General features: G+C 33.0%; 1 protein-coding gene across 1 annotated transcript; it reads right to left on the bottom strand.

The window, feature by feature from the left end:
- Positions 1–1927: 1927 nt before the first annotated feature.
- Positions 1928–23585, bottom strand: LOC140447809 (2-Hydroxyacid oxidase 1-like). Its single transcript, XM_072540681.1, has 7 exons — positions 23427–23585; positions 22284–22435; positions 22082–22202; positions 11979–12113; positions 10489–10723; positions 10197–10425; positions 1928–2029 (listed from the first exon to the last, which is right to left on the bottom strand). Exons 1-7 carry the CDS (start codon positions 23573–23575, stop codon positions 2004–2006), a joined length of 1047 nt encoding a protein of 348 aa, XP_072396782.1. The 5' UTR covers positions 23576–23585; the 3' UTR covers positions 1928–2003.
- Between the last annotated feature and the right edge of the window lie 1749 nt (positions 23586–25334).

Raw genomic sequence — 25334 nt, 5'->3', positions numbered from 1 at the left:
AGGCTGTATAGAACACTGATAGTCCCCGTTCTCACATATGGATCAGAGGCATGGACGCTAACGAAAACAGATGAATCCGCTCTATCCATTTTTGAAAGAAAGGTGCTACGCAAGATATTCGGAGCGGTCTGTGAGAACGGAGTATGGAGGCGTAGATATAACTTTGAACTGCAGAATATCTACAAGCATACGTTTGGTGGTAAAGATATTACCACTATAATTAAGCGAAACCGCCTGCAGTGGGCAGGACATGTAGCCCGGGCCCCTGAGTCAAACATGATAAAAAAGATTCTAACAGCGCAACCCGTAGGAATGAGAAGACGGGGTAGACCAAAGCTAAGGTGGATGGACGGGGTAACACAAGATGCCGAGAAGATCGGAGTCGGCAACTGGAAAATGCAAGCGAGGGACAGAATAGAATGGCGTAGAAAGCTTGAGAAGGTCGAGGCCCTCTAAGGGCTGTAGCACCAAGATGATGATGATGATCTTTTGAACGATATGGTAAAAAACAGTTTTTGCAGAGAGGCACATTGCAGGCTGTACAAATAGTCGTAGTTCGAGTTTCTGATTTATTTTGTTAACATCTAAAGCACCTTCTCCTAGTAGATATTTGTTGTGGCAAATAGTCTCCAACGTTGATCATTAGGTACATCAACAATTATATCCCAGGATTATCACAATAGAGTGGAATATTGTGCCTGAATTCTTGCATTACAGTATGAAAATCCTGAATTTTTGAAAAATGCATGGTTTTCAGACGAAACATATTTTCATTTGTCAGGCCATGTAAATCGTCGCACAAATCGATTTCTGAGCTCTGCCAGACCAGATGAAGTTCAAGAAGTTCCTTTACATAGCACAAAAGTGAGTGTCTGGTGTGCAGTTTTGGGACACGGAATCATTGGTCCATACTTTATCGAAGAAAATGGTAGGCAAGTCACACTTAACCAACAGAGGTACATACAAATTTTAACACGGTTTATCCCTGATCTACGTAAATTTTGTAGTGCACGTAATTTGGCATTTCGAGACCAATTTTTCCAGCAGCATGGAGCAACTTGCCAGACTGCTGCCGCAGTTCGTCAATTTCTTCTGGGACATTTTCCAAACAAATTCATTTCACGATTTACTGACTTCCTCTATCCTGCACATTCTCTATACTTAACATCTCCAGACGCATACATTTGGGGCATGGCTAAAACTGCCGTTTTTAAACGGGCATTACAAACCATCAATGAGTTAAAGGATGCTGTTAGAGCGTTCTTCGTGGACTTGAGACAACGTTTATTCCATAACATTACGAGAAATTTGGAATATCGGTATGATGTCTGTTTTGAGAGTGGAGGAGTTCATTTAGAATATGTTATAAAGTGTCAATAATATGTATTTTTTAAAACAATAAAATAATTACAAGTTCAGTACTGTTTATTTTGGGCTATATTGTATATCTTAATGATCGCTATTTTAAACTTTGCCTTTTGTAGTTTTATAAACTTTTTAAATTCTTTTATTTACCTTACAATACCAATTCCTTACCATCAATAAAACCTATTCCACTAATTTTAGCACAGACACTTAATGATATGTCTCTTACACATACCCTTCCTCTTTATCCCCCTCCATCTCCACCTTGGATCATATCCACGCCCAAATTTAACACCTCACTCACCAAATTCGATAAAAATAAACATCCGAAACAGATCATTATAAATGCATTTAAAGACATTATAGATACCAATAAATACGACCTAAAGCAGCGTTCATACTGGCGAATTATTTAGTATATTGCAAGCTTTTAACCATATATCTCCACCTAATAAGCAGGTTGCCATATGCACAGACTCTTTAGCATCAATCCATTCTATCAAAAATATATTTACCGATCATCCAATCGTCCAAAAGATCCTAGACTCTTACCAAATTATCTTGTCCCAAAACATAACAGTTACCATAATCTGGCTGCCATCTCATATTGGTATAGAAGGCAATGAAACTGCAGATCACTATGCTAAACTTGCTACAGCATCACCTGAAATCACCGATAAAATTCAAATTTGTAAGGACCTAAAATCATATACTAAAAGAAGAACTAGACTCCTTTGGCAGCAGCATTGGAACTCTAACCGTTCGATCTTACACGAAATACAACCGTCAATAACCAGTCAGCCTACATTTAACTATTCAGCCCTCTCAAGACGAGATCTCATTGTGATAAGACGACTTCGGATAGGACATTCAAAACTCACACACGGCTACCTAATGTCCTCTAGCATCCGTCCCTCCTGTCAAATCTGCCAATCATATTTGACAATCAAACATATTCTCACTGAATGCCACCAACATTCGGCCAGAAGATTACAATACAAACTCAAAAGTGAAGTACGAGATATCCTAAACAACCCTGACCAAATAAAAGCTGTGCTACAATTCCTTAGAGATGAACACTTATATCAAAAAATATAATTATATTTTAATTTAGACATTTTATAACATATTATTATCATTCCGTATTATTGTAACATATTCTTAATGTAACACTTAATGTTTGTGTAATGAAAATTCATGTTATAGTACCTGTGTAAGTGGCCATAGTAGCCGAGCACGTTAAAGTTGAAATAAAAAAAAATTCTTTTATTTGTTTTTTACAGTTCTCTGGCAAAATTATTACATCTGATCTTTGATATTTATAGAATCACTTATAAGAATACATTTTTTACGATTTTATTTATTTGTGTATGTTTTCCCTATTTTGTAGAGTTTCTAAATTAAAAATTAACGAGTAAAAAAGGTATCTAAACTTTTTTTCTTTTAAACTCACAATGTTTAAACATAAATAACACAATGATTTTGTGATTTTAATTTCAATGTTAATGTATTGTTTTCTAAAAGTGGTTTTATCTACTTTTTCATATCTAGTATCTTAGAAATAAAAATATGTAGAAATATCTAGAATACATATAATAAAAAAAAACATTATACATTCACCGGCACGAAAAACATACACCCTTACAATTTCTAACGAAATTGCCCTGACCTTTTGATTTTTTTTTCCGTTTTTTACAACGGACCCCGGTTTCATATATAAAAGTGGTTTCAGTTTTGTAGATTGTAGCAGTATTGTAGATTTGGTCATTATGATCCAAAGTTCTCAGTGTCCCAAGACTTAGAAATCAATTGCTTCTGAGTTACAGATGTTCAAAATAATGTTTTTTAGTCCATTTGAATAATACATATCTGTATAATATACGGGGTTTTAGTAAATAAGTGCAACAAACTTCATAAAGTGACTCTGCGGGATTATTTTACTAGAATATTTTCAACTGATAAAACATCATAGCAACGCCACGTTTCCTACTGACTAATACTCTTTCCCGCACGTGATTTCTCAGCGACAAAAATATGACAGATCCTTTACGAAAGTGTCTGGCAATTCTATTGTTGTCAGTAAGACAAACGTCATTGAGGCGTAATCAATGTTGGACAGATATAATGAATCCAAACGAAAAACAAAGATTTGGATGCCAGTCAGGTAAAGAAATAAAAAAATTGGTTTCGAAAAATGTCCCATTGAACACGCAGAGGTCCAGAATCTTTATTTGGAACCAATTTTCGGAGTTCCTACAGGTGACAAATTTGACGGTTGAAAGATGTACTATCATAACGGAACTAACAAAAATTCTCAAGGATTATGTCTTTAACATGAAAAAAGTCAATCGCCAAGAATATAAAAAATCGTCTGTAAAGTCAGTGTGAAATACTACAGTCGGTTCACAATTTGTTAATAGCTCACTACAAGTTTAACCCTAATTAGAAAACTGAAATACAGAGAGGATAGGTAATACGATATAATAGTAAAAACCAACCTAAAACTGACGGTTTAAGACGTTTTCGACTAACCCACCTTATATCTGAAGAAATACAATACCTTATAATCCTATTACGGGGGTATTTTGAATGGTTAGAGATGAACGACCAGTGTCGTAGAGTATATGATTGAAACATTTATTTGAACTAAATAAATATATTTTTTAAATTGTACTTATGTAAATTGTATTTTTTAATAAAACTTATTTATTTTATTCAAAAATAAAAAGTTTCTTGCCATTTGTAAAAGATACATTTATTTAATTAAGGAAAAAGGCGCCAAATGTCGCCTGGCAAAATTTCCAATGTGTTTTAAATGTATCCATTATTTTCGAATCCGGAGAAAACTAATAAATATTTTTGAAAAATTTAAACGCAGAATGAAAGATTACATTATTACTCAGGGCAGAAAGTCCCTGAAAACTTCTACAATGTTTATTTTAATATGTTATGTAACAGGGGTGAAAATAAAAGAGAAAATATAGTATAATTTTTAATTGAAAATATTGCATGCAAAAGAAACTTTTTATTTATTCTAAAAAATATTTCATTCTGTCTTTAAATTTTTCAAAAATGCTTTTTAGTTTTCTCAGGATTTGAAAAAAAAATGGATACATTTAAAACACATTGAACATTTTGACAGGCGACATTTTGCGCCTTTCCCCTTTAATACCTTACGATTACAACTACTATTACTTACCTTATATAATTACGATTAGAAAACTATTCAAATTCAAAATAAATAGGATCAACTTCGGAATCCGAGTCGTCTTGAGGGTTAATAATTAGGTTAATAATCTCTACGGTCGCATCAATTATGTTATCAAGATCCCACATTTTTTGTTCTTCTTCTATTACATGTCTTACTGCATCTTTCCAGTTTTGTTTTGTAATATGTTATAAAGACTCGTATAACAATTCACGTACAGCTTGTATTTTATATGACGTATTTTTTCTAGCCACATAACTTTTCATTTGTGCCCAAATGAGTTCAATTGGATTTATTTCGTAGTGGTAGGGTGGGAAGTCTAAAGACTGTGATGTTTCGCCTTTCCGCCATTTTGTCAACTACGTATTTCTTGAACTTAGATTTGTGTTGCCGGGCAATTTTTAAAAGTTCTGCTTTTACCATTCCATCTTCGTAAGGCAGATACTTATTCCGCAGCCAGTCAAGAATATCCTGTTTCTTCCACGCATTCGTTAGAAGTCTTTCTACTAGTCGTGAATGATAAGGTGCATTATCTAATACTATAATTGAATTTGGTGGTATGTGTTCAATCATTTGCTCAAAATACTCTTCGAAAACATCAGCTGTCATCTCCTCGTGATAGTCTTTTGTGCTTTTGGAATGAAATTCCAACAAACCATGCTTAACAAATCCTTTTTCACTGCCAATGTGAGAAATTATTAATCTACTGCCTTTACCAGAAGGTGGGGAGATACCAGTAGACCAACCTTCCATAAAGGCTTGCCTGGAGCTTAATATATTTTTATCTGACCAAATTTTTTTTAGAGTAAGACCTGAGTTTACCCACGTTTCATCCTGGTAGAAGATGGGCCTTTCTTCAGCCCGGAATTGTCGTATGAATCTTAGATAATTTCTTCTCCAACATCATCTTCTCCTCCCGGTCAATCAAAAGTGATTTTCGGTCTGATTTCTCCCACCGGAAATTTAATTCTTTTAAAACTTGCCACAATTTAGTTCGTCCGATATGAGGCAAATCCGGGTCGTCTCTAACTTCTTGTAAAATTTTGTTTAGGTTTGGTATTTCTTTTTTGAAAAAAAATCCATGAATTTTCCTTCGAATACCATTTTTGGCAAATTCATCAATTTCAATAGGCTTTTTCCCTCTTTTTAAGTGTTCGTTTGTGTTTGGGTTAGCTATACCGTGTTTTTTTCTTTCTGATAGGAACCTATATAAAGTTGACTCTCCTGACGCCAGTCATGTTGTGCCAACATGACGCCAGTCATGTTGGCACAACTTTCGACTATGTTGCGAACAGTGTTTGTGGGATTCTGAGAAACCAGAGCATCGTAAACATTCAGGACAATAGTCTTCTCTCTTGGTGAATAGACAGACTTACTGACCGTACGCAACAGTACCGGTGTAAAACTTGATGATGAAGCCATCACAAACAATCCAACAAAACGAGCACGAGCGAAAGGTACGTATATGTTCGTAGGTATATGGAATAAAAAAAATCACTCACACACTGCATATAATTCGCAAAAGAAATATTCGAGACGCTAATTACTGCCGTAGACGCGGAAACACCGACGAGCCGTAAATTACATGCGATCAAAAACGTACTAAACAAAAAAATTGTTTTCGTTCGTAATAACTTCACCCTTTCAAGTTAAGTTTCGAATATAATTATATTATTAAAAATCTGGGGAATTCCATCTTAATTATCTTGGAACGAATAGTACCTTCGGATATGAATTCCAGGTTTTCTAGTAAAGTGATTAAACGCGAAGATTAGTATTGAAATATCCAAAGAGATAAGGTATTCTTATTTACAAAATGGTTAATGGTTAAATTCTTATTTTTATTAATATAATATAATAACCAACATTAGTCGTGAAAGTTTTAATTGTTTTTTTGCTAAATATATTAGTATTAAAATATTATCAATATTATATATAACAGTATTAAAACATTATATTATTATTTAATGAATAAACACCTTAGGAACGCCTATGATTTACGACCGTTTTATGAGTTTGAGGCATATTTCGTGCTCTCAACAATTTGTGAACGAAGAATACAGCAAAAATGGTACAAAAAAAGTATTTTACGGAATACGGCATAAAAATCGACCCTTTCACATATATATCTTTCAATCTTTCAAAAGATTGGCCAGAGACACCAGAGGAGGTAGCTTCAAAGTGTTCAAGAAAAAGTAAAACTTAGTTCAAAACCATTATCCACCGAAGAACTATTAAAAATCATCCAAAGCTACGACGAGGAAATCTCCGATGGAGCACAAAAACAGTTTTTTCACCAAGTTATCATCTTACTGTTTCTTGAGTGTTAGAGTTATACTACGGACTTAAAGAGGCTACACACTTTCCATTGTTTTTACTATGACATTTCTGTTTATTGATGTCAAAAGTGTTTATTATTATCGTGCTTGTGTCAATCGTTGGCAATTTCAAAATCTCTTTGAGTGCAGAAATTTTCACATGTATTGTTGCTCTTATTCAGGATGGAAGAAGTCAACGTACCTTTGGTCATTTTATAACATTGCACGTTATTGTAACAAGTCATCAGAGAAGAACTACTTATAGGACCGTTCAGTAGTGTCTTCAGTACTAAGAAATCGTCATTCAACTACTATAGAGGTTAAAAACAGGTCTTCAACATGTCAGAAACATAAATTTTAGTGAACGAACCTTTAAAAGATTGTTTAATAAAACTAATCTGTATGCTCAAAGACCGGCTACAAGACCCGAACTTTTCTAGCAACATCAAGTCCCCTTTCAGTTATAGTGTGGGCTGGTATATCTTCATAGGTGCGTACAGAATTGTACATTGTACGTACAATTACCGTTACAACGTAACGTATATGTACGTTAAGTTGTCAGAGGATATCTGACCACTGATAGGTACATAAATAAGATACTGCAAAAATATGTTGCTCCATATTAAACATTTATTCAAGAAAACTTCACAATTGACGCATGACAATAATGAAGGTACCTGGTATTCGAAACCAGGTACCTTCTCCTATTACCTTACGTCAGCTCAAAGCTCAAAGTAACTCTTTTAGAGGAATAGAAAGCAATCGCATATAATGCAGTTTTAAACATAATTAGCGGTATGCCCTGTTGCAGTTTTGCAATGATATATAAACATTTATATAATATTAACAGACTTTATGGTAGTTTTGATTCTCCCCGTATTGTAAGATTACAGCTTACAGCCCGTACAAAAATACAGCTGTGTTAAAAACTACTAATTTACTACTACTAAGACGAGGCATCTGGGAAATAACACCAGACGTGTGTATGAGATAAGGGACAAATTCCATCTACAAAATGATAGTCGAGTTTTGTCTCCCAAACGACAGACACGTGGGTTTGGGTTGAGGGTTGTGCATCCTACCACACACTTTGCTTCGATCTTGTGACGGAGAGAGTCGTTAAAATGGAGTTGGGGTGGTGGCTGGTCCATTATCAACTTTTTGTGGTTCCTATACGTCGCTGAAGACGTCGTTGGCGATAGCGGTTGGTGCTATCATTTCATTGGGTAAGGTACAATACGCCATTTATCTTGTTGCTGCGTATATCAAGTAAGTTTACTTGGTATATAGATTTCATATTTGTTTAGAACTTTATCTCAGCTGTGCCGCGATTGCTATTGAACATTGCCAATTGAACATTTTGCATTTGTTTTGTTTTATTTACTGGTATATGCATATTGTTAAGAAATTTATCTTGTGTGTCAAACATTTTACGTACATATAAACATTCATTTTAGCGTATTTACTGTATAGTTTAATTGTATATTTTATTTTACTATTAATTGATATGTGTAACTATGTATATTACTTATATTATTGTTTGGTTCGTTTACCTTTATATATACACAAAAGTATTCTATTGCATTAACTTTATTATTGCCTGTCGTATCATATTCTAGCATATTCCTGTTATGATTTCATCCGGAGAAAAACGGTTTGTGTGACGTATAAATATTCATTGTATTATATTTAGTTCCAAACAGCTGTTTTTTTTACGATAATTCATTCACCTATCTTAACGCACTTGTCACGCGTATTTTAAATTGCAGATATAAAGGCTTTGTTGTAATTAAATTTATGTAATTTGTTTATTGATTTTACTTATTTTTAAATAGAATTTAGAAATTTCCCCGAAAGGGGGAAAGCATCTAGTTCTGAATTGAACAGAATATATTATCTCTCTTCTCTGATGACCCCAATTGTAATATTGAGGTCACCGTATGTGCAGAACGCAACATGCCCAGAAGAATAAATGTCGTTGGAGGTACTTCGAGGTATTAATTAAATCCAGAAGTAATTTTTACAGGTTTTCTTATTTTTATTTGCGGAAGATAATTGAGTAAGTACCAATTTGTTTTATTTAATTTTTTTGTATTAATTTGTAAGTTGGTATAGTATAGTTCTCTTTAAAAGTTTTTCGTACGCATTTCTTATCTACAATATATCTAATTGCTCTATCAGAACATGCCAGTCGCCCATAAAAGTTACAATAAAAAAAAAGTGTATTTCGATAATTGTACCAAAAATTCAAGGAGTACCCGTTTTTCGTGCCGGTGAGTGTATATAAAATGACAGCCAACAGACCTGTGAACATAGCAAAAGGCCCACCCTTAAATCGATGTGGAAATGTGATAGGCTGAAGAAATGGTAGCCATACATCAATAGGGGGTTAAAACCTACGTTCAAATTGGCAGACCCCTATGAAAATATTAAAAAAAAAATACTATTATAGAACAGAATGACGGTATTAGATTTTTGTTTTGATACAGTGCAGCGACAATCGCTGATACGTATTTCGACCTCCTTAGGTCTCGTCAGAACGGTATAGTCACTGCTCTAATACTATTATGTTGATATTTTCTTTTTCTTCTACTTCCTCAGCTTATCCCTTTTCGGGGGTCGCTTTTCCTTACTCTTCTTGGCCACTCATATCTTTTCACTTCCTGTCCATCATATCTTTTTCATTTAAACCGTTCTCTCTCAACTTCGCGGTTTTCCTTCACCTCCCTTTCCCGCAACGTCTAACTGCTCTATCCTTCGTCCCGCATAGTTCATCTTCATTTCTAAGTCTGATCTGAACAGATCATTGCAGTTTTTGTTCTTGACTCTTCTTTTATCTTTCTTTAAAGCTCCTTTTCGCCATCCCTAAAGAATTTTTCGCCATCATCTATATGGTAGATATTTTACCAGTCAATGTTTTATCTTTATCTATTTATTAATGCAAATATTAATATCTCTAATAGTTTTTAGTTAAAAACGTAACATTTTACTCGTTTACTTTTATATTTTTGATTTATTGAGATTATTATGTGAAACCAGTCACTATTCTTAAGGTTTTGAGTATATAATTTATTTAAGAGATTAAAAAATTATATCAAATCTATTCAGCGAAATTATAGAAGAGTAAATAGTACAAAAAAACATAGAGTAAAGACTTTAAGATACATATCCCCTGAAAATACTTGTAACAAAATAAAAATGACAACAAAAAAAAAACTAAAAAATATAGACTTAATAACATTTCCATGATATTATATAATTTTTTTGTGAATTTAGTAAAAATAAATAATAAATAGAATGAGTACCTGTGAGACACATAGCATTTTCTAGTTCTTCTTGTAAGATCTTCAAAATATTTTTAACACCTTCAGACCCATCATAAACTAAACCCCATATTGCGGGTCTGCCAATAAATACCATTCTAGCTCCCAGAGCTAGAGCTTTATATACATCAGTACCATCTCTTATTCCTCCATCCATATACACTTCAACTCTATGTCCAACTGCCTTTATTACCTCTGGTAATGCCTCTATCTGAAATAATTTTACACTGGAAGATCAAGCTATGATTTTATTTATTTTAATATCATATCATACCGTTGATGGAGTACTATCCAGCTGTCTACCTCCGTGGTTAGACACAAGAATTGCAGAAGCTCCTACATCTGCTGCTGCAATAGCGTCCTCAGCTGTAAGTACCCCTTTTATTACAATTGGTAGTTTAGTGACAGTTGTTAACCATCTAACGTAGCTCCAATCCGCGTCTAAATCGGAAAGATTAACAAAAGTTGGTAATATGTTGCTCTCATGATATCCTTTAAGAAGGACATACCTTAAACAATACAAAATCGTATAGCATAAATTAATACTTGGTATATTTAAAACATACAAACACAAATCTGATAACTTGATAGAATAAGGACTTAATGCGCAATTCGCTAAAAATAATTTTCATAAATACCTTAGCACAAACTAAATTAATTTATTCTTGAAAGTTGTAGCATTACTTCCTTTAAATATCGAATATAAAATATATAAAAATTTATTTGATCAGCCCCTGGCTAATGACAGCATTGATGATATGACAGCGACCTAAAACTGTTTACTTCTAAATGTTTTTGCTGAGTCACTTGAAAACAAAAATTAACAACGAAGTTGTCTAATTTGACCTCGCCTAATTGCATTTTAATTTAAATAAGTTTCCACAAAAACTGAATACCGAGTACTTTAAGATTTAATTTCATGTCCAAAGCGTCGCCGAAGAGAGATCCGATTAGCCGCGAGTTAAATCGGGCACGATAATGTACGATTTTGACACGGGGAAGGGGGAGATAGTGTAGCAGTCAAGGGAGAGCAATGGATGGACTGGGTGACTAAGGTTCGTTTTCGTGAGGTTTTGAAACCGGCAAAGTTTCCCTTAATTCCATGTGTGTGGTGAGAAGGTGATTTGAGTTTGATGGCAATCTTTGTAGTGTGAGTTAATCATCGTTTGTTGTGAGCTCTATCCTGTGTCAAGGTATTTGATAACAGCGTCTTGCGGGCTAAGTAAGCCTACATGATTTTAAATGGAAAATAAGCAGCCGAGTAAGAATGATCACATATTGTTATCAGCCAGAATAACCTGAAGTCCAGTTTTGGTATTTGATTTGATTTCTCCCAGGATTTGTCCAGCTTCCATTTTGTGTCTTCCAAAGGCCAAATTTTGATTGTTTGAAGTTTGTAGGACAATGTTTTTTTTTCAAATCTAAGATAACGAACTTTGTTAATAATTTAAAAAGAAATAACTAGCCAGTGAAGTTAGTAGTTTTGTTAAATTTTTCTAAATAAACATTTATCGTTAGTACACTAAAATTTGCTCTCATAACAATTTAAAAAGGTATAAATAAATATAAGTTTTATGTATCAGCTAATTGTCATATTTTAGTTTCTTTTAAATAAAATTAACCTTTGATAATTAATTTTTTTGATAATAATATTACTCTGCATTTTTTACCTCTCTGTCATTAATGCTTATGTTTGGATAGTAATACAAATAATTCTCTATGTTATAAGATTTACGGGTTAGATAATAATATTGTTTAACTTACTTCGCATACGGTGGCATCACAAATTCGTTTCTTAAAATGTGTCTTCGTAAACCAGGCATGGTATAATCAATGGTTAGAACCAATGCTTCGAATCCATTTTCTTCTGCTAGTTTTGCAAACTCCGTAGTCATTTCCCTAAAATATATTTAAATAAGTATATGTTTTAAATCAAGGAAAATATTCATATATATCTAAAATGTGTCAATTATTTCCATTAGATTTAAAAGACATTAAAAGTTCAAGCCAATAGGAATAGTAGCTTTACCATAGTAAATATTTTTTTTGCTAACTTTTGTTAAAACTTATGCCTATATATAACTTATGTCTTCGAGTTCGAATTCGTTAGTCAAGTTGGTTGGACGTATTCGAGTTTTGTGGATTAGCTGGTGATTGTTTCTTGTAAAATATAAGAAGTGTAATTAGTTGTTAGTTTTGGTATTGATATTTACGGAGAGCATATTAGAGTTTTTTAAGGCGTAAGTGATATCAGAAAAAACGGGCGGCGATAAGCCGCCCGATGAAAAAAACACTGATAGTGATAATAGCAGGTATGTTCAGCAAATAGATATGAATAACATTTATAGACCAGGAGATAATGGCCCATTTTATGTGTTTGTGGAACATAAAAATAAAAATTTAGGGAGACTTTTTCCAATTAAAATAGGGCACTTTCTACTTAAAGATGAAATTTTAAAAAAAGATGTAATAGACATTAAACCGGTAGGAGTTAATAGGGTAAAGGTTATTTTTAATACCTTAGAAATAGCCAATAGTTTAGTTAAACACGAAGTTATATTAAAAAATGAGTTAATAGCATTTATACCTAAATTCTACACTCACAAAAAAGGAGTTGTCAGGATGGTAGATACTTTCTTTTCTGAAGAATATTTATTAACGGCTATCAAATCAAACAAACAGGTATCAAGTGTCAATCGTATGAAAAGAAAAATTATAGACTCTGATGGAAACGTAGTGTTGGTAAATAGACAAATGATAATAGTAGAATTTTTAGGAAATGAAATTCCAAAATGTATACAAATAAATTTATGCAATTTTCATGTTGAACCTTACATACAACCCGTTGTACAGTGTTTCAAATGTCTGAGATATGGCCACTCAGCTAGACAATGTAAATCAAAAAATGAGAGATGCCAAAAGTGTACAGATACAAGTCATACAAAAGAGGATTGTAAAGAAAATAATTTGTGTATTTATTGTAATAATAACGACCACCCCTCAATTTCACGTATTTGTCCTGTATATGCAAAGCAAAAGGGGATAAAACAAATTATGTCAGTTGAAAACATTTCTTTTAAAGAAGCCGAAAATATATACAATAATCCATCATATGCGAAGGTGGCTACGAATAACCGTTTCTCTATTTTAAACAACGATAACAATTTTCCAACTTTACCGAATACTTCTGGCGACAGTCCATCATCTAATAGTACTTTTAAAAAACCAAAACCAGCTTCTAAAGTGAATACTGTTAAAACAATTAAACGAACACACCCAACCTCTCCTACACCAGATACGATGCCTGTAAAAAAATCTTTTAAACCTAGTCAAAAACCTAAACCCATTATACCTAACCCCTACAGAGAAGAAGTTATGGACTATAAAGAGAAAACTATAATGTTAATTACCTCCTTCATAAATAAATTTCAAAAAAATTTTCAATTACCACCAAATACTCTCATGGAATCTAATATCCGGGACTTTGTAGAAAGTGCGTTTGTTCCAAGTGATCCAAATGATGCCATGGAAACATATAGTGAATCAGATTCAAGTGAAAAACTATTTTACTGATTTAACTTTAAAAATGGCTAATAAACAAACAATTAAAAACCAATTAGTAATTTTGCAGTGGAATAGTAGATCAATAACATCTAATAAAAATAATTTGTTAAATTACCTTAATAAAAACCATGTTGATATTATCATACTTTCCGAAACTTGGCTTAGGTCTAATAGTAATTTTAATATTAAGGGATATAACTTCATTAAAAGGTGTCGTGATGACGGATATGGCGGAGTTGGTATATTTATCTTACAAACAATTAACTACCAAGAAAGTGAAATAATTCAAAATTTTTCAAGGGGCATTGAAGCATGTGCAGTATTTATTCCAGATATAAATATTTCTTTCGTTTCAGTATACAAACCTTCAGACATAGCAGCCACAAAAAAAGATTGGTTAAACTTATTGGTACAGTTTGATATCTCTCGTACAATTTTTTGCGGCGATTTTAATGTACACCATTACAGGTGGGGCCCTATTCCGGAAGATCGCGGGGGAAAGGATTTAACAGAAGCTTTAGATTTTTTGGAACTAATAACTTTAAATGATGGATCGCCCACTAGAGTTAATCCCAATGGTAATCACTCTGCAGTTGATTTAACTCTTATCTCCCCTTTTTTGGCAGATTTGGTAAATTGGTCCGTATATCAAGACACTTTAGGTTCTGATCACTACCCTATTCAGATTCAGCTTCAAATTGCTCCCATATCTATCGAAATCAATCCGGCAACCAAGTGGAATGACGGTCGTGCCAATTGGTCAGCCTTTCAAGCATTTATTGAAAATGAAATCAGTTCAAATTTATCTCTAAATGATTCAGATAACTGTCAAATAACAAAAAAATTATTTGAAGTTATATCTTCGGCAGCATCTGCATCCACGCCCGTTAAAAAACCTTTCATTCCTTCTGTCCCAAGGCCCTATTGGTGGGACAAAGAATGTTCTGATATAGCTGAAAGTCGCTCCCACGCACTTAAATTGTTCAGAAGACAAGGAAATATTACAAATTATCTAAATTACCAAAATATCGCAGCAAAGGCTAAACTCATTTTCAAGTTAAAACAAAAAAATAGTTGGATAACCTTTCTTAATCAACTCAATAGATCTACACCCCTTTCAAACATTTGGAATTGTGTAAAAGCTATAAGAAACAAATATCATAAACAAAAGAAACCTCCATTGCACGAAGATTTAATTGAGGATGTTCTGAATCAGCTGGCCCCGCCTTCGGTCTCTAATGTCAATGTAGACAATCAAAAAAAATTTCATTTTTGTTCTACTTCAGATACTATGTCTAAAACTTTTACTTATTCAGAGTTAATTTTGGCATTAAACCAAACCAGAAGCACGGCTCCCGGTTTGGATGGTTTCACATATAAAATTTTACACAATCTTCCAGTTTCAGCTAAACAAATAATTTTAAAAATTTTTAACAACTGGTGGGTAAAACAAGATTATGCTGAGGATTTAAAAAAATATTGTTATATGTTTAATTAAAAAACCATCTAAAGATCCAAAATTACCCTCATCATATCGACCTATATCGTTAATGTCTTGTCTGACCAAGACTTTTGAACGCATGATTAAGTTTCGCCTAGAACATTTTATTGAAAGCAATTCTCTCCTACCCACTACACAGTATGGATTTCGGAGAGGCCGTAGTACGATAGATGCATTGACCCATATGGTTACAGATGCACAAATATGCTTATCTGATAACAAATACATGTTATGCCTATTTGTGGATCTAAAAGGTGCATATGATGTGGTTGATTTGAGTATTTTAAAAACAAAATTGTGTAAAATGGGTATCAGCAAACAGGTATCAAATAACTTAATAAATTTGTTTCTAAACAGAAAAATTTATATTCGTGACCACAGAAATGTACTCCACGGGCCAAGAACAGTATATAACGGTTTGCCGCAGGGATCAATATTGAGTCCACTTTTATTTAATGTATACACAGCAGAGCTGCATAGTTTGATGAATGACACTATAAAAGTTATACAGTACGCGGATGATATTTGTTTCTATACTATCCATAGTTCATATGAACGATGTATTACAGATTTAGAGTATATTTTTTGCTGCATGCGTGATTGGTTACATACTATGGGTTTTAGTGTTTCACAGCAAAAGACAGCGGTTATGTGTCTTACTAGGCACAGACTTAAAACACCCGATTTGTATACCATAGGTGATTTTACTATACCCGTAGTGAAAGAATATAAATATCTTGGCATCCATATAGATAATAAACTCCTATGGACCAGCCACATAAAACACGTAAAGCAAAAATGTGAGAAAGGGCTCAATCTTCTGCGTGTAGTTTCTAAATATAAATGGGGTGCAGATGTTAAAATATCTCTTACTTTTTACAAGTCATACATCCGCTCAATAATAGATTATGGATGTACTATTTATGCCTTAACTAGCAAATCAAACTTATTAATCTTAGACAGAATTCAATATAAGGCAATTAAAATAAGTCTAGGAATTATGATGTCGTCACCGAATTGTGCAGTTCTCGCTGAAGCACAAGAACCGCCTTTGTGCCTTCGAAGAGAGTACTTAGCTAATAAACAGCTAATAAAGTATAGGACGTTTAGTACATTTATGGTCAAAAAAATATCAAATATAGTGGTCCAGAATCTTACAAACAAATATTGGAGAATTAAAACGTCTCCCCCTCTTGCTGATGCTTTTATTGACACTGAGAGACATAAAGAACTAATACATAGTCAAAAAAAATATCCTATTTACGAAATCAATTTTGCAGCCTTAATATTTAAACCAACCATTATAATTCCAAACTATCCAGATAATATATTTCTATCAAAATTAATTTTCAAATCTATACTCTGTAATTTAGGAGAGAATAAAATCATCATCTATACGGATGGATCAAAAAAATGATTTAAAACAGGCTGTGCATTTTTAGTTTCTAATATTAACCATGTTGAGCAATATCAAGTCCCTTATTATTTATCGATTTTCAGTGCAGAGGCTATAGCTATTAGCAAAGCTTTAGATTGGTGTGAGATGAATTTACCTTTATCTGTGGTAATTGTAACAGACTCTCTCTCAGTTTTGAACGCCATTAAAAGCCCTCCTTTTAATCATTATAATAAAAATATTCTTCTATCTATAAAAAATAGTCTATATAAACTGCAGGAGTATGGTGTACGAGTTACACTAGTCTGGGTTAGAGGTCATTCAGGGATAACTGGGAATGAGGCAGTTGATATCGCAGCTAAAAAAGCACTTGACTCAGAATTGAAAGTAAACATGTGCAACCCATCAGATCTTATTAATTTATATAAGGCTGATGTAAGGGTTAGATGGGAAACTCAGTACAGTAAATTTTCAACTACATCAGAGAACCTCTATTTTAAACTTCAACCGGTTTTACCGACGAACATTCCTTACATCAACTCGTGGGATTATAATAGATATAAGTCATCAATTATATCACGTTTAAAACTTAATCATGGTCGCTTTCCAGCACATTTGTTTAGGATTGGTATCTTAGATTCTCCGTGTTGTCCTCACTGTCCAGAAAAACCTTTAGCCGATATAAATCACGTTTTCTTAGAGTGTCAAAAATATACTGCACATACAGATATGCTGTACCAAGAACTGAAAAAGTTTGTAAGTCTACCAACTAACATTCCTACTTTATTAGCACAACAAGTAAAAGAAATATACAACCTTTTAATCAAGTTTGTTTTAGAAGCAAAAATAGATATTTAGCTCATATATGGTTAAATATGTGTATATGTATATATGTGTATATAAATATGTGTTTACAAACATTATGTAATTAGAATCCAAACCTCTGTTTTACCCCATTTGTTAATACCTCCTGCCCGTGACCTAGTCTAGTTTGTCTTAATAAAAATGTCTTGATGGGTCCCTAGACAAGAAACGAGTGGCCATGTTTTTATCCCTATCCTATCCTTAATAATAATAATAAAAAAAAAAATACAAATATTCTGTGGCAAATAGACAAGTTCTAATGCCATCCACTATCTACACACACACACACACACACAACTTATGTCTATAAAAATATAGAGGAGCATAACAGAATTAGAAAATTTATCATCAATGTAGTGTTTCAGAAATAAAATTTTAATCATTTGCTCCTTTTTTCCCAGTCTTTTTCATACATGTTTATGACGAAGTTTACCAGAACAGAAACATGACATATACAACCACAATGTCGTTTTAGAATAGGTCTTATATGGCTAAGACATGCAAAAGCAAAATCTAATAATTATTATTTTTTTATAATATGTGAATGTCATCCATTTTAGTAGTTTCTTATTTATTTCCTCGTCCTATTACTATTTCTGTGTATGTTATTAATATTTTCGTTAATATTTTTATCAGCACTTTATAGGCTACATTCAGTAAGGTAATTCCTAGGTAATTTTTGCCTAATGTGTTATCTCCTTGTTTTTGGTATTAGGATAATAGTGCTCTAGCTCGTCTCCCTTTTTACAGAAACTTTCGTGATACAATTCACTAGTTCTATAAAACTTGGTTCTTCATAATCTTCGATTTCATTAATATGCCTAATATTTTTTTGTTGTCTATGACTTTCTGAACTGACTTTATTTTTTCTTGTTTCTATCTTCCAGTAGTTGTACATAGATCGTTAATTCTGTATATTATTTTCCATTTTTATCTCTTTCAATATTTTTGTATATCCCTTTTCTTGACTGTGTTTCCCCCTTGTCTTAATTGTTGGTTGAATGTTGTAATTTTTAATATGTTGAGCGTTGCGCCTCTTTTGCCTATGATCTATTTTATTTATTTTGGTCAGGATATTGCTTTACTATAGTCTCACTAACTTCATGTAGTACTTCAAGGTTTTGTTCAACAGCGGCTGCTTTCTCGTACCCAGTTCCCTTATTTTGTATTTTGTCTTTCAGATTTTTATCCTTCAGCTCCCATTTCTTAATTTATGTCATTCTTAATTTAAGTTCGACTGTCCTGGTGAGAGAATTATGGTCTTAGTTAATATAGGCTACAGAATATATTTTCACTAATAGAATGGAACTTCTGACTATTTTGTTAATCAGAATAAAAAAGTATTCAAGTCAGCAGAGATTTAACCAGGATAGATTAAGAGATCCAAAAAGCATACGGACAAGCTGAATTTTGAAGATTCAAAAGAGTTTACTAGTTCTACCTAAAACCCCCACTCGTGGGGGTCTTCTTCTTAGAGTGCCGTTTTCTTAGGGAGGTTGGCAATAATAGTGGCTATTTTTATTTTTGAACTTGCTACTCAAAACAAGTCAATCGATCTGCATTGATACCAATCACGTATATTCTTCAACCAAGAATTCTGCCTTCGGCCAACAGACCTTCTTCCTTGAATGTTTTGTTCATATTTTGGTCCCCTCATCACGTGGCCTGGGTATTCCAGTTTTCTTGTATACTGGTGATTAGTTTTGTTTCTTTACCAACCCTCCCCAGTACCTCTTTATTTGTAATTCTATCAGTCCATGATATTTTTAATGCTCTGCGGTCTAACCAGAGTTCGAAACCCTTAATTCGTTTTAAATTGCATTTTTTTTTAATGTCTAAGTCTCAGCTCCATATATAACATCGAAATAAAGGTACGTAGTCTGATTTCCAAATTAAGATTTCTACACATTAGGAGTGACTTCATTCGTAGCAATGCTGATCTGGCAATCTTTATTCGCCTGTTTATTTCTGCAGTATGATCAATGGTTTTATTGATCGAAGTTTTTCCGAAGTACTTTTCTACTTATTCTATCACATTACAATTAATTGTCAATATGTGGTGTATATTTTGTGGTATTTTTGTCATTAGCATATAATTCGTTTATACCATATTTTTAGCGTTATTCATATTTAATCTTTGGATTAGATATTGTAGATCTTCTATAGTCGTTGCAATGATCACAGTGTCATTCGCATTATCCTTGTTAATTAATTTTCCGTCAACGGTAACCCTTTATCGATTAATTAATTAATGACTGACTATACTGTACAGTTTCCATCAGAGTGGTTATAGCCAATGCCACTGATGTCTTAATATATAGTATATTATGTCAATTTCTCTCACTTAACTAGGGTTATTTATAGTTCTCATTTAATTAATATTATATATAGAATAAATTCTCTTACTTTATACTTCTTGGATTATTTTTATTTTAATTTTTTAATATTAACTCTTGTTCTGATTTAGTTGTTCATTGTTTGTTTTATGTGGTTTTTAGCTTATAGGTTTTGTTAGAACAAAGACCTATGTACCGTGGCCTGATGATGGGGCATATTTTGTAAGCCTCAAACCTGGTAGCCAAAAATCTAACAATAAAAAACTACTTAAGATTGTAAGTATTAACTCATCTCCTATACATTAGTATGCAATATTCTAAAGAATTCAAAAATTGGATGTTTATTATAAAATTTAAGAGGTCGCTGGTTAAATGATATTAGATAAATAATAATGAAGAAAAAATGCAATAATTTGTTTGTAAATAAATTAGCGAAAAATAGCAAATGTTTGTAAATGGATATGTAAAATAAAATGTTGTAATTCAAATAACAATTGGCAGATTTAATATCTTATTGTCAATTCTATATGAGATTCACTTACCTTTTGTCTGTGGTTGGGCCCCGCTCGGAGTCTAAGGTCTAAGGGTAAAAATGGGATGCACACCCGATGCTGGTTTGCTTGCTTGCGTTCCCGACGAGAGGTTGTTGTAGAGTGGCCGATCATACGAAAAAAAATACATATGTACGCGAATCCATTGGGGTGGTTCTTCTGTTCTTAGGACCTCCGTGAATAGCAGTAAATTAAGCTTAAAATGACATTTTAAACTTTCTACACAAAGAACGGGTACGTTTCCTTAAGGACTCTGAAGTGTTTGGGTTGATAAATGTTTCCCAAAAACATGTTGTTTTTCAGACAAGTGAATTCTCAGAACTTGACAATAATTAATCAGCCAATTTGAGTTCGAGAATTTAAAAGATGACAACTTGACAATAATTAATCAGCCATATTATAATTAGCTAATATATTATGATTAAATAAAAGATTTAAAACTAAATAAGGTCATATTCTGAATAATAAAAATAAAATATCAGTCTTGACACTTTTCCAAACATTGGATAATATGCAAGATGTTGTATTTAAAATAAGAAAGTTGGTATTGGCCTCTGTTAATTATACAGTCTCTATCATTGTTTAAGAAAGACCTGTATGAAAAGTTTTTGTTGAATAAAAATTTGTAACAAAAAATTAAATAGACATTTACTATTAACCATAATGTTTTTCGAACACGTCCTCATTTCTTTGTAATCGAATTTATTATATTTATACGTACGGTGTACTATATACAGGGTATTTACAAATACTCGTCATAAAAGAAAACTCCTAATTCTGGAAATTCTGGAACTTTATTGCTCCGGTAGGGATGAGAAAAATATTCCTAATTTCTTGTTATTAAAAATAACTTTATTAAAAGGTGGATGAAGTAAAAATTCTGAATAGCGCAATGGCGAAGATTTTACAAGTATACAAATTATTCGTTTAAGACGAATTTACAATGGCCCACAAGAGATCATTGAAGGCACTGGACAGAACTTTGAAAGATATTAGTGACAATCAAAACATTTTTGGTGGAGCCATGATTTTATTATCAGGTGATTTTCGTCACCTTTCGTCAACTCTTTCAATTATTCTTCGATTAATTGCTACAGACGTACTAAATGCATGCCTAAAATCATCCAATTTGTGGCTGCACTTAACGACAATTGACAAGTAACATGCGAGTCTTTTACAACAAGATCAAAGTGAAATTATGTATTCGAAGCAGTTTCGTGCGTAAAATTAATCAATTTCCACTGGGCAATGGAAAGAGACTGACTGTGAAAAAGTTAATATATAATGTCATTGAGGTAACAATCATCAAGGGAAAATACAAAGGAGAAAAGGTCTTGATCCTGGGTAAACTGATGATTCCAACGGACTAACAATTTGGTTTTAAGCGTCTACAATTTCTTGTACGTTTGGCTTTTGCAATGACGACAAAAATCACAAAGCCATAAGCCAATCGTTGGAAGTTTGCGGAATCAACATGGAGTTTAAATGTTTTGCTCATGGACAATTATACGTTGCATGTTTATCAGAAAATATTTAAATGCTCTTTAGGCCAAAATAGATGTTGAGGAGTTTTCATCCTCATCTCGTCATATACGAGCAATACTTAACACGGAAGATCTAAGAGCTACAAATATAATTTAAATAGTTATTTTTACCTGTTTTGAAATAGGTACATTTGTAACCATTTTCTTCCATGTGGTGCAGCTTTTTCCAGCTCTTCAAATGTAGAGTTAGAATGTGAGCTCAATATAAATACGGTTTCTAAGTCTTGGGCAGCTAAAAAAAATAATAGCTACATACTTAAAATTATATTTCGATATACAAATCCGGATAAAATATAGAAAGATACAAATTTACCTTTTGCAGTAGCACATTCCCCTTCAAAGTGTGCTAATTTTTGACAAGCCGTAGGAGATATCCCTATGGGGAATGCCACAGGCTTGCCCAATACAGTTGTTGATAAATTTCTAGTTCTTATTGTGCGCATATATTTTGGTTTGATGCGATATCTAAAATCATAAACAAGCATAGGTATTATATACAGCATATTAAAAGATTTCTTTTTGGTAAAAGTGGTTTCATTATTATCAGTGGTGCTAGAGCTCTTGTTGAACCTTCCGCAGTCTATTTCGCCAGTCGCTTGTGTCCATCGACAACCGTTACAGTTTGCTGTGCAGATCTTCCTCGCGTCCTTGTCCACACCATCCCTCCATCTAATTATTGATTTACCTCTACTCCTATATATTTTCTTTATATTTCTCGTACAATTCGAAATTATATCGCCTCTCCAAATACCATTCTCACATATTGCGCCCATTACCTAAGACGAATCTATGGAGCGATGAATAAAAATGTAGTGTGGAGAAGACGGTATAACTTCGAACTTTATATAATATTCTAGAAACCAGATTTAGTAAAATACGTTAAGATATGACGTCTGAGGTGGGTAGGGCATATAATTCGGATGTAACAAACTACTTCAGTTAGATGCTCCTTGATAGACCCATTGGTCAGAGAACAAAAGGAAGACCCAGAACAAGGTTCCTTGATAACATCGATGAAGACATGAGAAATATGGGAATATGTGCTTGGCGGAAGAAGGCGATAAATAGGAACTACTGGAGAGAAATTCTAGAGAGAAGGCTACAACAAGACCAAGGTTAAAATGAACGGATGGTGTGGATAAGGTGCCAGGAAAATTGGTGTGACAGACTAGCACTATTCTGCAAAGAATCAGATTGAATGGAGAAATAATCTAAGGTCAAGGCTCAACTAGGGCCATAACACTAATGACATTGATGATAATTTACAGCCTATGCTCACTTTGAAGTAGCTTAAAATCACCACTTCCCTAGTAAGGTTTATAAGATAAAATAAAATAGCGAAGCCCTAAAACATAACCAAAACATGTTAATGTATTTAGAAGTATAGACTTTGTTTAGTTTTTAGTTTTTATTTTATAAAAAGTACCAATGCGACATCCAAATCAATACTACCTACTTGCTATAATGTATTTTGTTCCATTCCAAAGTTTTTTCTTGCCCAGCTCCACCATAGTAGTACCCAAAATACATATTTGGTAAGTTATTTTTCGCGTATTCTTCGTAATCGTTGACACATACAAGATTTGACGTAAATTTCTTAGACATTTTTACTATATTTATGTTTGCATAAAATAATAAATAAATACCTAAACAATATGTTTACAGTTTTTCTGCGTTTTATAGTGTTATTAATCTTATCTGAATAACCATTTAGATATTACTTATTAAAAAATGGTCAATTTTTGTAATAATTATCAAATGTTTCTAAAATGTTTTCATTAGTCAAAGCTATTTATTAGGGGCAAGTTATGCAGAGGGAAATAACTACAGAATGGCCTTTAAACCTTTACTTTCATTCGGAACTGATACATTCCCAATTAACAAATTGCCTATAATGGTATTCTGACGATAATTATGTGCATTTATCCGAAGAGTCTGGTAGCTTTCCTAGAAAAATTTGAAGTGGTCGATATATTTTATATTTTATTTTCTTCTGAGACCACATCCTCTTTGGGTACCTGGTCTACTGCTGCTAGATGCTTGGAAGTTTGCTTTAGTAGGTACTGTTTTGACGCCGTAGCTACATTCCTACTTGACCATCTTCAGCAACCACCTCTACGGACCCTGCTTAGATGTTCAGTCAGTATATGCTTGTCTTGGAATTATAGCTACACCTTGCTTTTGGTGAGGATGTATCTTGAAGATTTTTTTTGTGGCTTAATGGTAGAATTTTCTAGTACTCTTCACGGCCCCCAATGGTACACTGGAGCCTTTCTAGTATGGTTGCATTTGTAACTCTGTTCTGCCATGAAAATCCATAGATGAGCCTGTAGCACGCATTGTCTGTTCTTTTTAGTTTTTTCCGCTTTGTTTCTGCTTGGAATTTCATATTGAAACTGAATATATCACCGATCTAATGTATGATTGGGATAACTGGATTTTCTTGGCCTGCGATAAAAGGCTGGTCCTGAAGATATAGGGTTGGATCAGGAGGAATAGAGGAGGGGTAGGAGAGTATCATTCATCCATCTTATGTCTCTACAGCCCAATTCGAGCCCTGGCTTTCCTTAACAAACCTCTCTATTTGTTACGGTCTGTAGCCATTCTCCTTCACAATTGACTACCAAGGAGGGTCTTCCAATAGGTCTCTTCCCCTACATTCTTTTATTTAACAGTTTTTTTGGACGCCTGCTTTCTTGTATTCTAAAAAATGGCATGTCCATTGAAGACGCTATAGGCGAACAAACTGAGATAAAGGTTGTTTATATATATATATATATATATATATATATATATATATATATATATATATATATATATTAATGTGATATCAAGAATTTTAATTTTAAAACTTTACAAAAATTATATATAAAATATTATTTAAATTTTTGATTTATGATTTATATCACACCTTTCAATTTTTGTTATCTCAGGTTTTACTCGTGCTTCAATATCTATACTTTACAGCTGATGGGTTAGGTCCAAAGAATAACAGAATAAAACAACATAATATGATATGAAAATAATGTAATAAAATAAGCTAATTAAAATACCTCCAACAATTATTAGCATACAATGTTTATCAAACAAAATTCGTTCTACGTACGTGAACCTTCAATAATATAATACAATTACAATCTAACATCCCGCTTATTATTCTACATAAACAAATCAAATAATATTCAGTATCCTTCCTAATGCAATTTTGATATATCGATTGTACCAAGAAAAATTTATATGAATTCTCCAATTTTCTCCACAGCTCCGTGTCCCCTCTCATAACAAATTTGATCTCCTTCGACTATCGACAACTTATTCACACGTTACTAATATGATATAATATTATTTTACCCAAAATTCTCAA

Source organism: Diabrotica undecimpunctata, chromosome 1 (assembly GCF_040954645.1).
Source record: "Diabrotica undecimpunctata isolate CICGRU chromosome 1, icDiaUnde3, whole genome shotgun sequence".
Taxonomy (NCBI): Eukaryota; Metazoa; Arthropoda; class Insecta; order Coleoptera; family Chrysomelidae; genus Diabrotica; species Diabrotica undecimpunctata.
This window is presented reverse-complemented; position numbering and strand designations above follow the sequence as displayed.